This window comes from Ctenocephalides felis, unplaced genomic scaffold (assembly GCF_003426905.1).
Source record: "Ctenocephalides felis isolate EL2017-DRISC unplaced genomic scaffold, ASM342690v1 CF-g0.4_SCAFFOLD_01886, whole genome shotgun sequence".
NCBI classification, from domain to species: Eukaryota; Metazoa; Arthropoda; class Insecta; order Siphonaptera; family Pulicidae; genus Ctenocephalides; species Ctenocephalides felis.
This window is the reverse complement of record NW_020538040.1, coordinates 75,788,906-75,803,999: the sequence shown is the minus strand read 5'-3', so window position 1 is coordinate 75,803,999 and position 15,094 is coordinate 75,788,906. Positions and strand designations below refer to the sequence as shown.

At 28.1% G+C, this 15,094-nt stretch overlaps 1 protein-coding gene across 1 annotated transcript in view; it reads right to left on the bottom strand.

Annotated features, from left to right (window-relative positions):
• Window positions 1-15,094, bottom strand: part of LOC113375353 (dynein heavy chain 10, axonemal) — a 46,616-nt gene that overhangs the window by 17,445 nt on the left and 14,077 nt on the right. The window contains exons 21-42 of the mRNA XM_026615288.1: window positions 14,741-14,899; window positions 14,441-14,677; window positions 13,359-13,577; window positions 12,403-12,875; window positions 11,984-12,179; window positions 11,682-11,915; window positions 11,142-11,368; window positions 10,047-10,408; window positions 9,749-9,874; window positions 7,321-7,574; window positions 7,016-7,204; window positions 5,156-5,328; window positions 3,525-3,690; window positions 3,297-3,455; window positions 2,800-3,054; window positions 2,409-2,666; window positions 2,152-2,250; window positions 1,876-1,999; window positions 1,628-1,812; window positions 1,442-1,534; window positions 1,116-1,380; window positions 596-810 (exon numbers count right to left, since the gene is read on the bottom strand). Coding sequence (XP_026471073.1) covers window positions 596-810; window positions 1,116-1,380; window positions 1,442-1,534; window positions 1,628-1,812; window positions 1,876-1,999; window positions 2,152-2,250; window positions 2,409-2,666; window positions 2,800-3,054; window positions 3,297-3,455; window positions 3,525-3,690; window positions 5,156-5,328; window positions 7,016-7,204; window positions 7,321-7,574; window positions 9,749-9,874; window positions 10,047-10,408; window positions 11,142-11,368; window positions 11,682-11,915; window positions 11,984-12,179; window positions 12,403-12,875; window positions 13,359-13,577; window positions 14,441-14,677; window positions 14,741-14,899 — 4,668 coding nt within the window. The remainder of the gene's footprint in view (window positions 1-595; window positions 811-1,115; window positions 1,381-1,441; window positions 1,535-1,627; window positions 1,813-1,875; window positions 2,000-2,151; window positions 2,251-2,408; window positions 2,667-2,799; window positions 3,055-3,296; window positions 3,456-3,524; window positions 3,691-5,155; window positions 5,329-7,015; window positions 7,205-7,320; window positions 7,575-9,748; window positions 9,875-10,046; window positions 10,409-11,141; window positions 11,369-11,681; window positions 11,916-11,983; window positions 12,180-12,402; window positions 12,876-13,358; window positions 13,578-14,440; window positions 14,678-14,740; window positions 14,900-15,094) is intronic.

The window sequence follows — 15,094 nt, the reverse complement described above, 5'->3', positions numbered from 1 at the left end:
TCCTTTTGCGAAACTTTAAACACGTTTTACTCAAACCTGTCTTCATTTTTTGTAATCTTTTTCAACGCCATGTCCACAATTTGTCGAGTTCTACTGAAACGATTTACTTGAAATTTTCAGAGAATCTTCTTTATAGACTTTTCTCTAGCTTCATCTTAAAATTTTGAATGTTTCTGTTTTTACAAAATTCGAGAAACTCAAAAAAGTGGTAAGAAAATGTTTTTCTTTTTCAAACAGATTTGCTCTTATTTTTTGTTGTGCAATGAAGGGTAATCATTAAATCTTATGATCTAATATCCTGTGGCATTTCCATTCATATCAAATTAAATATTTTTACAATACTAATTACAATTATTAATTGTAATTATAGAGCAATTGTGTTTATTGCTATTTTCATAATTAATGGTGATGCCAGATTTTGCTTTGCTTTGCTAACTAAGCATAACTTAGTTTAGACCCCATGAGCAAAATAAAAAATAGTAAATAAGTCTCTCAGTTTATGTTTAATGTCACATAATTATCAAAATGTAATTATTTTTGATTTTAATAAATGATATTATTAATATAACTATATTTATAACCAAAGTATACTTACTTCGTATAAATCAAGAGTTGCCGAGACGATTAGTCCACCGATTGACTTAATTTCTTCGGAAAACATCTCAACATGTCCACAAATAATAGAAGAATAAATATGGTAGAGTACTTTTGAATCCGGAAGACTTATGTTATAAACCGCAAATTTTGAAATAAAACGATTGTCAACTTTATTCGTGCAGCCAGATCGAATTTCAGTAGCAGCTAAGAAATCTAGAGAATTATAGTAATATTAATAATAATATACAGTTATTAATAATTTAATAACTTAAATTAATATTAATTTAATAATTAATAATAATTTACATTTGATGTGTGTACAAAAACTTATTTTTTAACCCAATTTTGTTAAATATAACATCATCCTATAAATATTTGGTATCCGTGAAAATAACAATTAAAGATAGCCAATTATATTCGTTTAGTTAATTACACGTTATAGCTAATCGATTTTTTATCAAATAAACTACTGAATAAAATACTAATATAAAAGAATAAACATGTCAATAATAACTTACATATATCCTTGAGACATTTCCAATTAAATTGTTTATTCCGTACAAAATATCCATTTTTTTCAAAAATGAACTTCAAAAGTGCCAGTGGTTGCTGAGTTCCATACATATCTACTCGGGGCATGCTCAAGTTGTCGATAAATATTACAAGTTTTTTTCCTAACGGTGGCCCATAAACATTATTATTTCTCTTTGAAATTAATGAATCTATATGCCTTTGTACGTCAAGTGCAGAGGTTTTTAACGAGAAGAATATCTTTGACCAATTCTAAAATTAAAATTATAAGATTATTGATCAAATATTGCGAATATAATTTATGGATTTTTACATAAATATCAGGATTTAAGTTTTTTAAGAAGTTTAATATAATTGTTGATTTACAAGCTCCAGTCTTGCCTATCAGTAAACTAGGTCTTCTAACCTGAAAACATGAAAATAATTATAAAACAGGTTATTAATATAAGTATTACACATAAATCGAAAAAACAAAACTCGAAATTTGCAATATTATTACCGATTTCATAAGATTGAGAAACCAATTCGTTTTTAATGTATCTACAGTTTCAACAAAAAGACCATTAGAACTGCAAGTCGAATCATAAATATACTTTGGTACTAAGCTTTCCCAACTGTTCCAAACCTTGTTTTGTACATCGATAAAATAATCAAATAATAACGGATAAAAAGTAGGTATCATATCTGCAAGAAATCAACTCATAATTATGTTAACGGTAGTTAAATGTTTTTGTTTTAATTTCTTACCAAGCGACACATTTTCAACAGTGGTTTCGTTTGAAAATGGCATTTCAGATAATTTTTTAGCGCATGTGTCAAAATATATTTTGTCCGGCGGCTCCAATGTTGCTCCAAGAGAAAAGTACAATGCCTAAAAATATACGAAAATTTTTAATATATATGTATATACCAAAGAAACCTGCACTATAGTTTGCAGCAGCAAAGTCTCTTATTGGTTTCAAGAAACACGGCGCCATAAAACAAAAAACAAAAATAGAATACAATAGAAATTAGGTTATTCACCATAAAAAATGTTGCGTTAATCAATTTTTCGTTCACATTGTGGTATTCTTCCTTTACATTTTGTAGTAATGAGTCAATCATAAAACATAACTGCACTATCTGAAATTTGAAATAAACATTATCAAATAAAAATAAAATTGGTATCCATTTCGCTCATTTATTAGTAAACAATTATGCGAAAATTTTAAAATAAATTTAACATGAAACTAGTTTTGCTATACTTGGTATTACTTTAGTGTAAAAAAATATACATGTACCATATTCAATTCAGTTTGTTTAACAACAGAATGGAGAGGTCTCATTTTTTGAGTGTCCATAGATCCTGAACTTATCAATTTTAGTAAAGAAGGAACGAATTTATCATATAAAGATATGAATAAGATTCGCTCGTTTTTGTTTGTATTTTTATCTAGCCAACGCATCCAATAAGGCTTGCATCCCAAATGTTCTGGATCCAAATAAATTATTCCGCATCTCGATACTGTTGCCGGGGAAGCGAATTCTAAACTGCCAACCTGTAAAATATTGTAATCATTTGCAGATAATTTATTTGTTCAAAGCAAAGTCATAACTATCAAAATACAATATAATTTTTAATAAGCACTTCAAAAATTAAATTCAAATTTTACAGCGATTTTGTATACATACCTCAAATATAAGAGCACTAGAATCTGCTAATTGTATTCGTTCTCCATTTGCCAACGTTAATATTTTGTTGTTATCCATAATAGAATTTATATTTTCAATCCAAAATGCATCGATATCTCCATCAAATAGTACATAGCGTTTTTCTGGATATTCTGATGGTTGGTTGATTTCTCGAAATATAGTAGAAAATAATCCATCAATCCAGTCGTCATTGATGGGATCGAACATTCCATATAATTCATTGATAGAATATGCCTGCAATATAAAAATTCTTAATGCACATTTCAGATAATGATATCAAATGATGAATAAAAATGTTTGAAAATCTTATTATTAAATAAAATGTTTTATATTTGTTTCTGCAATGTTTACATTCTTTTAGAGTCAATATCTGTGTACCTATAATAATTAATTTTGTTATTAAATTATTATGAAGTAAAAATTCATTAAATATTTGTTAAAGTGGTAATGAAAATTGAGAATGAAGAGAGACATACTTTTGGATTTATGGTTATAAGTTTAGTTGGCATGCCCTGGTAGATTTGCGCCTTCACAAAAGTTTGTATAACAACGCTTTTTCCACCACCTGTTGATCCCACAACCATTGCTGAATGTTTAGCCATCATGGCACGTTTCAACTGCTGTACTTTATTAACCTTTATTATAGATAGGTAAAAATAAATATAATGAGTATGTACAATGACCAAATTTAATAATGTAAATACTTGGATGTCTAGCAAAATCAAGTTATCTTCCTTCAATATTTTAGTAATAACATCAACAAATTCTTGATCAATTACTGGTGAACAGTCCAATCCAGGAAATAAACTTTTTATTAAGCTCTTGAATATTAGAATGTCATCATCGACCAGTTTTGAAAAATTTGCTTCGCTGGAATTATAAAACTTTGATATATTATAATATACTAATTGATATTGATATATTGGATGGTTTGTAAACATGGTGCACAGTGTTCGACTATCATTATTTATTTATTATTCTGTCGAATTTAAATAACTGTTTATTAACTTCCCGTAGGGTAAGTTATTGTAATCGTCCAAAAATCAAAATTGAAACTTTGTGCATGTCTTCACGTTTTGAAGGTTTCTAAACATTTTGGCATACTTCAGAAAAAATGGATGGGTGTGTATGTGTGTGTGTGTTTATGTAAGTATGAATACAATTTTTTGCTCACGTTCTTGGGTGCACGGATCAACCGATTTGAATGGTTCAAAAAACATTCGATACCTATTGACAGGGAGATGTGCTGATTAGTTTTTGTCAAAGGCAGGTCCAGTCATTTTGGAGATACGGGGCAAAGAGTGCAGAAAATAGAAATCGATTTTTTGAGATAAATAAGCATCCGATTTGAATGATCGAAAAAACATTCAATTCGTAATGACTGGGAAAAGTGGTGATTAGTTTTTGGCAAAAGCAGGTCAGGCAGCAAAAAATGGCAGTTTTTGAGTGAACTAAGCATCCGATTTGAATAATTCAAAATACTTTCTGCTTGTGTTGACGAAACGATTGCTTTTGAAAAAAAAATGATATTTTTTCCCAAAAAAATTTTTTTTTAATATCGAAAATAATTTGAATCTAACTATAGATATCTATATATATAAAATTATCTAACTATAATATAGTTAGATATATATATAGATATATAGATATCTATCTATATATATAGATATCTATCTATATATATATATATAAAATTATCTAACTATAATTTTAATTCTAACTATAGTTAGTTAATATCAAAAATAATTTGAATTTTAATTTTAATTTTAGCTATAGTTCTGAAGCTCACATATATACTTCAAATAAATAATTTTAACTTTGCAAATCAATTTATATAATTCTTATAAATATTAGACAATGCCGTTCATTTTAAATTCGGCTGATTTAATTTTGTTTATTTACCTTTCTGTATACATATATAAGTTACAGTATTTATAATAATCTATTTGAAAACATTTAATATTCCTCGAATATTTCGTTACGGTACGGTAAGTTCCAGCAATTTGACTTAAGGCGCGATGCCATACACCACTAGTTAGTTAAAAATATGTTACTTCCATAAATAATTTTAATGGACACACAAGTGTTTGTTGTCAAATTCTACATTATATTTGTAATTTCTGAGCCAGATGTTTCGCATCAACAAATTATTATTCACTAGCTATTGTGGCGATTGAAACAAACATTATACAACTGGCTACTTTTAAAAATACAAAAATCAATTACAATCCTCTTACGATAATATAGGAAAATAATACATGACGTGTCTTTCTAAGATTTGAGTAGTCTGTGTCTGTGCTTGATCAATAAATAGAATTAATAACATTTTTATTACCATAATGCTCTCATGATGACCACATTTTCAGGTGTATCAGGATACATTTTCTTCAACAAGCATGCCATGCGCAGAGCGGAAGACATACTGCAAAGACCCCAGTCATAGTGATGTGCCTTACTTAATTGTCTGGATGCCATATCGTAAAGCGCTGTCATTTTTGTTGCCAAAGCCTATAATTATAACATTTTTTGTAAAATTTTATTTATATTAGGGGAGGTATGGACAAATTGACATGGTGTTTTGTTTTTTAATAATGTTTATTTATTTCATAATATGATAACCAGTCTCAATCGTTTTTACTCATCTTTGGTGCATTGTAAAAACTATAATAACATATTTATTGAGAAAAAAGCAACCTATTACAAAAATCATTTTGTCAATATAATGGGACCAAAATGAAATATAGGATAAGGACATACTAAAATGATAATTTTTAAGAAAGCAGGTTACAAATAAATCGTTTCGTCCCTTTTGGGAGATTAGCACATAAACACAAGAACCTTAATCCGTAAAGAATTAATCTTACATCGTAACCAACCTTGGGTAAAAAGTCTTTTCTTTTTACCGTTGGATGTTTTAGTCTGTTTTTAGCAATTATTTCTTGCATACTTAGAGTAGAAGTTAAAAGTCAATCACCTTTGACAGGTTTTTTTGTCCGGTAATACTTGCGAAATAGTTCTACATTATTTTGTCCAGTGTATAAGCATGGTATTTTGTACGGAATTAAATAAAAATAAGTAATTATTCAAAATTTCACCAAACACCTGATTATTGCAATAAAGTAATCAAAATCACTACCATAAGTTAATTGACTTTAATTGAGATAATTGCGAACATGAATAAATAAGTCCCACAAAAACATGAGAAAAACACATTTAAAACAAACTTTTCAAGGTGTAAACACGTTTGAACTAATTATTGCGACAAGACTGTGACAATGCGCTCAACATCTGAGTTATTATGGCTTAAACATTAATAAAACTAGCCAATTTTTAATTAGGGCCACTGTGTCATTTTATCCATATATACCATTTTGTCCGTATTTCCCTGAGCAAAAAATTCTAGTTCTTCAATTTATTTAAATTTTTATTTAAAAATTAAATAATTAAATAGTAAATTCCAAAATATAATGACATAACATAGATTAAATTTTTGATTATTGAAAATGAATAAATAGTTAAAACTTATCGTGTTCAAAATTATTAATATATTAGTTTGTAAGTTTGTAATATTGTTAGAACAATATTATTAATCATATTTATTCTTACATAGGAGCAGAAAAATAGGGAAAGTAAGTACAAAATGGAATGGTGTTTCGCAATAAATGCAAGATAAATAATTGAAGTAAAGGTTTTCGCAATAAATGCAAGATTTTTTGGTATCTTCATTCACATTTCACAAGATTCAATTTGTTTTTTGGCCTCTAATGAACTAAAAATAGTACTATGACATTTTGTCCCAAAGTGAATAAAATTGAATAAACAATCAAAATTACATCAAACACCTGATTATTTCAATAAAATTGATCCTGATTTTAATAAAAATAACAATAAATACGTCTCCCAAAAACATGAGAAAACCGCTTCTAGAAAAAAACTTTTGAAGGCGCGACATAGGTTTAAACTGATTACTGCCAAAATACTGTGACAATGACGATCAACATCTGACAGAATTGTGATTATAGTTTTCTTTATATTATAAACGTTACTAAAACTAGCCAATTTTAAATAAGGGCACTGTGTCATTGACAATAATTTGTTTAAATAAATTAAACAAATAATTGAGTAAATAAATAAATAACTATATACATTTTTATGGTTAATAAAATTGATTTATATGCATGCATGTATTTTATACCTTGGCTTGAATAAATCCATCGGACATTAAATATATTTCACATATCATATTTACATCCGGGGTAATACACATTACTGGACGAAAATGAATCTTGATAGATTCGGGTAATTCCTTTCGACTAGCGTATCCAGGATTCAGTGTGATAAATATTCCAATTTTATTGTCAAAATTTATCTCTTTTTCGTTCAGCTAAAGTTATAAATTCATAGATAGAAGAATTTGTTAATGGTGTTCCAAGAAGAAGTGTAAAATTTATATATAACAAGTAATAAAATATATCAGTATCATGTGTACATCGTACTAACCATAATTTTTGTGGATTTCTTTATCAACGCGTTACGTATAATTTGCAATTTCATTGAAATAACCGACAACATAGATAATTCTATTCTATCAAATCCATCAAGGCAGCCCCAAGCACCACATTGCGAGATTCCGCACAATATTTGCGATATTGCGAAAAAATTGGTGCTTTCACTACAATTTAGAATAACACATAAATTCGCAAATTTTCTTGCTAAATCTTTCACTATTTCCGTTTTTCCTGTGCCAGCTGGGCCTGAGTAATATCAAAAACTTATTAACCATATATATATGTATATATATATGCATATATATATACATATACATATATATATACAGATATATATATACATATATACATATATATATATACATATATATATATATATATATACAATATATATATATACAATATACAATATATATACAATAACATATATACAATTTATATATATATATATATGTATATATATATAATATATATATATATATATATATATATATATTTTGATGAGTTATTTAGAATCGGGCAGTAACACCAAGTAAAGAAAAAAAACTAAAGTAGTTTTTAAATACTTTATTTATCCATACGTTTCGGTCTTCATCGAGACCGTCATTCAGTGGAAAACTAAAAGATTTTATATGATGTAGGAGGCAATAATATAAAGTTATAACTTATATATAAGTACTTACAGAATTAATTATACAAAAATACACTACACTATTACACTGTGATAACCAGGCTATTAATAATTGGAACATTTAAACTAATTAATTTTTTAGACAATTTTTGCTTACATTCTAGTGTGTACAATTTGACTAACGTCTAAAAACTGAATGAATTGTGTTTACAATTTTTTTGAGAAGTGTAAAAAAGACCGGCAGACATATGTTTTTTGTAAAATAATAAAATAATAAAAATACACGCTTCATTCAGATGTGGTGGTGTTTTTGAAAATAGTCGAGAGTTATTTTATAGTCATTGCAAAGCGAATTGTTGTCAGTTCTTAAATTTATGGCTGTATCCTTGTGTAAAGATATTAAGCAACCTTCGCTAAATCGTCTTTTAAATAAATTATTTTCGAAGTGTAGGATCGTGGGATTAGAAAAATCAATGCTATGTTTGAGTTCATTGATATGATCTGTTAATTGTGTTTTATACTGATTTTTATTTTTTGAATTGTTTTTGTGTTGAGATGTTCTTTTGTGCAGATTCTGACTAGTTTTACCTATGTAAACGCAATTACAATCTAGACAATTAAGCTTATAAACTAGATTACTTAAGATTCTTGGGTTAAATTTTGATTTTAATTTTGTAAAAAGAGTTGAAAAAGTATTTTCGGAAGTACAAACTACTCTAATATTATTTTTATTGAAAAGTTTTCTCCACGGGTAATATAATTCTTTGATGAAGGGTAAACTTATAGTTCCGACGTAGTTTTCAAGGTTTGGGTTATTAATTAAATTATTGTGACGGTTTTGGAGATATAAGATTCTATTTTTTGTTATGGATTGGATGAGGTGTTGTGGGTAGGAGTTTTTGGTTAGGATTTGTGAAATGAGAGAGAGATTCTTTCTTAAAAATTTACTGTGTGATAATAATAATGCGTGGTCAATTAAGTTTATGATTGTGCCTATTTTGATAGAGAGGGGGTGGTAAGAGTGGTAATTAAGATAACGGCCTGAGTATGTTGGTTTGTGATACCAATCAGTTATTATATTATTATTTTCGCGAAAGAGTTGTACATCTAAGAAACTGATAGATTTATTATTTTCTAATTCATAAGTGAATTGTAGATGTTGGTTGTGGGCATTAAAAGAATTTACCAGAGTTGTTGTGTCACTGTTTGGGATGCATGTTATGATGTCATCAACATATCGATAGTAAAAAATTTGTTTATTGTAGGAATTTAAAATTGTGTATTCTATGTGTTGAAGGGCTATTTCAGCTAAAGATGGGGAGGCTGGAGATCCCATTGGTGTACCAAATGTTTGGAAGTAGAATTTACTATCGAACTCAAAATATGTGTTAGAAATTAAAAATTTAATTGTTTCTCGAAACCAGTGTAGGGAAATTGTGGTGTGGAAGGATATGTCGTGCCATTTTTTAGTTATGGCTTCAAGGATAAGGTCTAATGGAACGTTTGTAAACAATGATACTACGTCTAAACTAATTAAAACATTATCATTTGGAACTGTAATTTGTTTAAGTTTTTCGACAAACTCGAAAGAATTTTTTATGTGAAATGGGGATTGTTTAGTGACAGGAGTTATGGATATAAAATATATATATATATATATATCTATATATATATATAAATTGTATATATGTTAATTATTATAAAAGCGTATCGTTTTATTTTTATAGAAGACTAAGAGGCTACTGTTAATTCAGTTTATTGGGCTGAAAAAAATGTTTTTGATATTTACCAGATATGGCACATCCTAATTTTAGTGTAAGAGCTTGAGTCATCGTTAGTATTATTCTTTCTGTCAATGGTGTGATAATAAGTCTATCACATAATCCCATATATTCGTATCCATATTCAAAGCTACCTACGATATCCGCAATACAAATATTAGGACATTATGTACTTACAAATTTTGACACGAAATAAGTAATTGTATGCCAAAAAAGTAAATCTAAATTTTTATTGCTTTATTCAAAATATGTTGATTTAAAATATTCTAATTAAATATTCTGTTAAACATATATATATATATTTACCTGTGCATTGTTTTGCTAATAAATTATCGATATCCCTTTTCCAATAAAACTTAAGTTGACTTTCCCATTCAAATTGCTGAGCACTTGAAATGTTGTCTCTAATGAATTGTTCTACAACATCACGTGCATGTATGTCATTAATAAGAATTGTCCTCAACTTCTTTTGATCATTTGATGTAAGATTTGTGCGAATTTTGGTTACAATTTCATCAACTTGCGTATTCTGATTTATTAAATATAGTTTCATAGCTTTTTCTTCAGATTTATATATTTTCTTAAATACGTTTTCTACTTCCGCTGTCCACCAAATTTGGATTGAAGCTAAACAGATCATACCTGGAAAATCCATTATCCAGTCCATTCTACCAAAAGAGAAAAGATATGTCTATGAAATAATAGAAGAGTAGTAAAATAATAATATAGGTTTTAGGCTTATTACAAATGAAACATGTGCCATATCATAGTGTAAGTGTCGATTTGTGTTTCTGGCAGTCTTTTTGTGATAGATAATTAGTATAAAAATAATATAAAAATATTACATTAGGGGAAAGTCCCCGAGTGGCGGACATCTAAAGTTATTTATAAATAAATCAAAAAATATTTTACGAAATGTTTATTAAATTATGACCTATGTTAGATAACAAAGTTAGAAATCAAACTAAATTAACAAAAACGCATCCTTTACTAAAAAATAATTAATACTATCAATCAAACTTTTGTAACAAAAAATATGATTTCACAAAGTAACACCTAGTACCGGACATTTCAAAATAACCAGCATCGAACATATATGTAGCCATCTCTACACTCTGGAATGTTTGCACATTTGTGTTTGACGAATATTCTTAGATATTGCAAAAAAATCACTAATTATCCACCCATTTATCTGGGCTACACCGATGCTCTCAACTGGAGCATTCATCGTAAGATTTTCATTCTTTGACTAGGAAATACGAAAAAGGGAGGTATGTAGTGACCGTTAACAAAATTAAATAATTAGAATAGATTATGTCAATTCTCACAAGAAATATCAATATGTTTACTGTCCGGCTCAGAGAAACAGACATTTTTAATGTCTGAGCAAATAATACACACCTGGATTTGTGTTCGGTACCATATACGTAAATAGCTTTTTTCGTCGTATATCTATTCGTAATCTGCATTTCCTTCACAACGGAATTCATCCAGTCACAAACACTGCCTTCAATTTTCACTTTATGACAGAAATGTAGCATCTCACCTTCACCAGATACCATAGCAGTAATATTTAATTCATTATTGTCAGTTAATTCCATATTTAAAGCTCTAACATTATGGAACATCTATAAATAACAGTTTTTTTTTTTTAAATCCTTCATGATAACTTAAGGGGCAAAGTAAACGTTTGAGATGTTTATCGATGCTGTCATTAGCGTTTAGAATGATCCTATTCTAACAAATGTACGCTTTGGTACCGAAGTGTCTGACCAGAAAGGTTCCCAAATAAATACTAAGAATCATTATATTATAAATATTGTAGTAGTTGAATAAATTTTTTAAAATAATCTGACAAAATCTAATACATGAACCAAATAGTTACATTCAAACCATTAAAAAATGCGTACTTCTTAATTTGCTTGCCAAATTACAGCTTACCTTCTTAATATGCCTTTGAATTTGAGCAGGATTATTGCTACATAATATAGATAACAGTTCATTCGTAGAAATAAAATAAAATCTAGAAAACATATTTCTTTTACTTTCCAAATGTTGATTTAAAGATTTTTGGCACTTATCTAAACTGAATTCTAGATATTGCAGTTTAATATGTATATTTGGCGTTGACGTCGTGTAGCTAATGGATGGATTTTGAAAAGCTTCATCCATTATCTAAAAAAAATACTTAGACTGAAAAAGGCAGATATAATGTATTTGCTTAATATTTATGTAAAACGTACATTCATGAATGCTTTATTTATAGCATTAAATACGCGTGTTTCTTCGGGCATTTCCGAACCAAATTGCTCATCAATAAATATTTGTTCTAAAAATACCCATTTCTTTTGCGTCGATATCCATTTATCTATTATCTTACAAGATAATAAGACACTATTTTCTATTTCTTGTATTGTCGAAATGAATGGTCCAATAAACCTGTAAGAAACAACTTGGTTGATAAGAAAGTAAATTCAGATTTTACGCGTATTTTATATATGTAGCATTATTTAAAGTAAATTTAAACTATATATTTTATATAGTGAGCATGACTTCAATTAACTCAGCATTCTGTATGTATTTGTGAAGCATATTGATTACAAGTATTGCCTCAAAAAATACTATATTTTTCTGAATACTTAGCCAATCATACAACACATACTGTGATGTTGCCATTATCTGAAGGGTCATTAAAATTCCATCAAATGTTTGCATCACGTCATCTGCACAATCAAGAATAAAACCGCGAAAATCATCTTCATTAGGATGTTTCTTGAATGTTAAATTTATAGATCTCCAAGTATTTTGTATCTCATTAACGCTTTCCTCTATTTCCAATTCTTTAACGGCGCTATTTATAATTGTCTTAACTTCATTTTCATGTTGATGCAATTCAATTTGAATCATATCATGTAATGTAAAATTTTCAGAAGACGTATCCAATTTTCTATCGATTTTTTCCATTAATAGTTCCCAATGACGAGTTCTCATTGCCTTGTTTTTCAATAAAGCCATCAGTGATATAATATTTTCAAACTGTTGAATGTGTAAATACACTGATTGCCCAACTGGATGTGATTGAAACTGCGGAGATAGCCTTTTATATTCTTGTACTTGCTTTTGTATTCCATCCATCTAAAGAGTAAAATACATATTAAATTTTCACTTTAATACATGTTTGATTGATATATGTTGAAAAACTTCATATGTGTTAAAAAAACTTTCTATGGTGTATTTGTGAGCCTTTGACAATCTGTAGGCATTTAAAGAAAATGAGATTTCTCTAATTGCTTTTAGGAATTCAAAAAAACTGATGAAAAAAAACTGATCTTAAACTAAAACTGATACTGGTTATTTAATTTGACGTTTCGACTAATAGTTTATATTTTATTAATAATATTTGGATAATGTGGTCTTAAGACATATTTCCATATATTCATATTCCATAGATAAAAAACCTGCTGGACTAACCATATTACTATTTGTAAAATACTAGTAACTATATTATCGAACATATTCAATATTTTTCTTATCAATCTATTTGTTAAATTTAATTTTCATAAACTTTATTTACAGTATTTAATTCACTTTTAACAGCATATTAAAATCAAATTTTACCAAAAACTTTGGATTAAAATTACTCCAAAGTGTTTTTCCCCAGCAAATCCGTTGCTCTTGTTGATCTTTGAATAGATTGTAAAGTATTCTTATTCCTTGATATTCTTGATATATTTCCACGAAAGCAGACAAATCATCAATTTTTATGTCCAGAAAGGATTCAGTGCTTATAAAATTAATTCGTTCCTCTTCTAGTTCAGCAAATTTTGTAGCATAAGACTAAAAAATATAAACATTAAAATATTAATTTTATTTTATAAAAGCATATTAATAATTTATATTATGAAGTATATTATATATTTAAAAACTGATGTTTTCATGTTTGAAGTAATTGTGAAGCAGGACGTTTAGGTGGTGTAGTGGACAAGGGCAATGTTGTGGTCCGAAACGTAGTAGTGATACCCATTTTTACATAAAAATGTATTTAAAACCTAATTGAAATTAAAGTCATTTACTTCCCGTAGGGTAAGTTAGAATAATCGCAAAATATCTTTAAAATACTTTTTTTATATAATGAATGTATGTATATGTATGTGCATGTATGTGCGGATACAATTTTTCGTCGACAATTTCGTCGAAAAACATTCGAAACCATTTAGTAAGGAGACGTGCTGATTAGTTTTTGGCCAAGGTCTAGCCGTTCCAAAGATATGCCAAATAAAATTTAGTTATAGCAATACTGGTAATTGGATGTACCAAAACTGGTTGGACATGTCAAAAATAGTAACTCCGTTCTTGAAAGAACGGAGCGTCCGATTTCAACAATTCAAAAAACATTAAACTTGTATTAACAAAGAACTGATTAAGTTTTTGGAAAGGCAGATGTAGTGGTTTTGAGATCATATGAAAAAAGTTAAAAACTGTTTTTTCAAAGTTTTCAAAAAAGTTTAAAGCTTTTCAAAATTTTAAATTACGGTACGATAAGTTCTAGCAATTTGCTTTAAGGCACGAGATGCCATGCACCACTAGTTGGAATCTGTTGAGAATTGTCTGAAGTATATAATCAGAATCTCTCTTTAAATATTTACGCACATAGTTTAACACATAAAGTTTATTACATAATATACGAGATAGATACTTACATTCATTAGCGAATATCTATTTTCCAAGTCTACTCCTGGTGCGCATAATCCACTTTCCTCATATTCTTCCACGAACTGATTGATTTTTATACAAAAATTATCTAATTCAGAAGAAGTTTTTTCAGCAAATATAAATTTCGTAATGTTAATAGCGCATTTACGTTCTAGAGCGTTCATATACAGCGAATTCCACTCTTTCTCTACTTGATGAGAAACTTCCTCATCATCAGATAAAAACTGAAAAAGTAAAGTCTTTAACGTAAAATCCAGATGAAAAAAGATAAATCATTTTGAACTTACTGGAATATCATGCGTGCGCAGAATAGCATAAATTTCTTGACAGGTTTTTATTTCGTATTCTGTACTGATTGTTAAGTTCTGAATTGTTTCAATGCAATCGAAAACGCTTTTGAAACATTCCAGGGTCTTGATCTTTTTTTGAACATCATTCTTGAGTTTCTGAAATAAATATCCATTATTTATCAAATTAATGCGTTATGTTTATTCAAATCGTTATAAAATCAAGCAGTTACGAGCTATTTTTTGTTAATAATAAAAAATATGCTAAATATAAATGATGAGAACACAATACGCATTGTTTGAAAATCCATAACAAAAGTATTTTCCCTCGTTGTTAGTTTTTTTGGCGGTGAG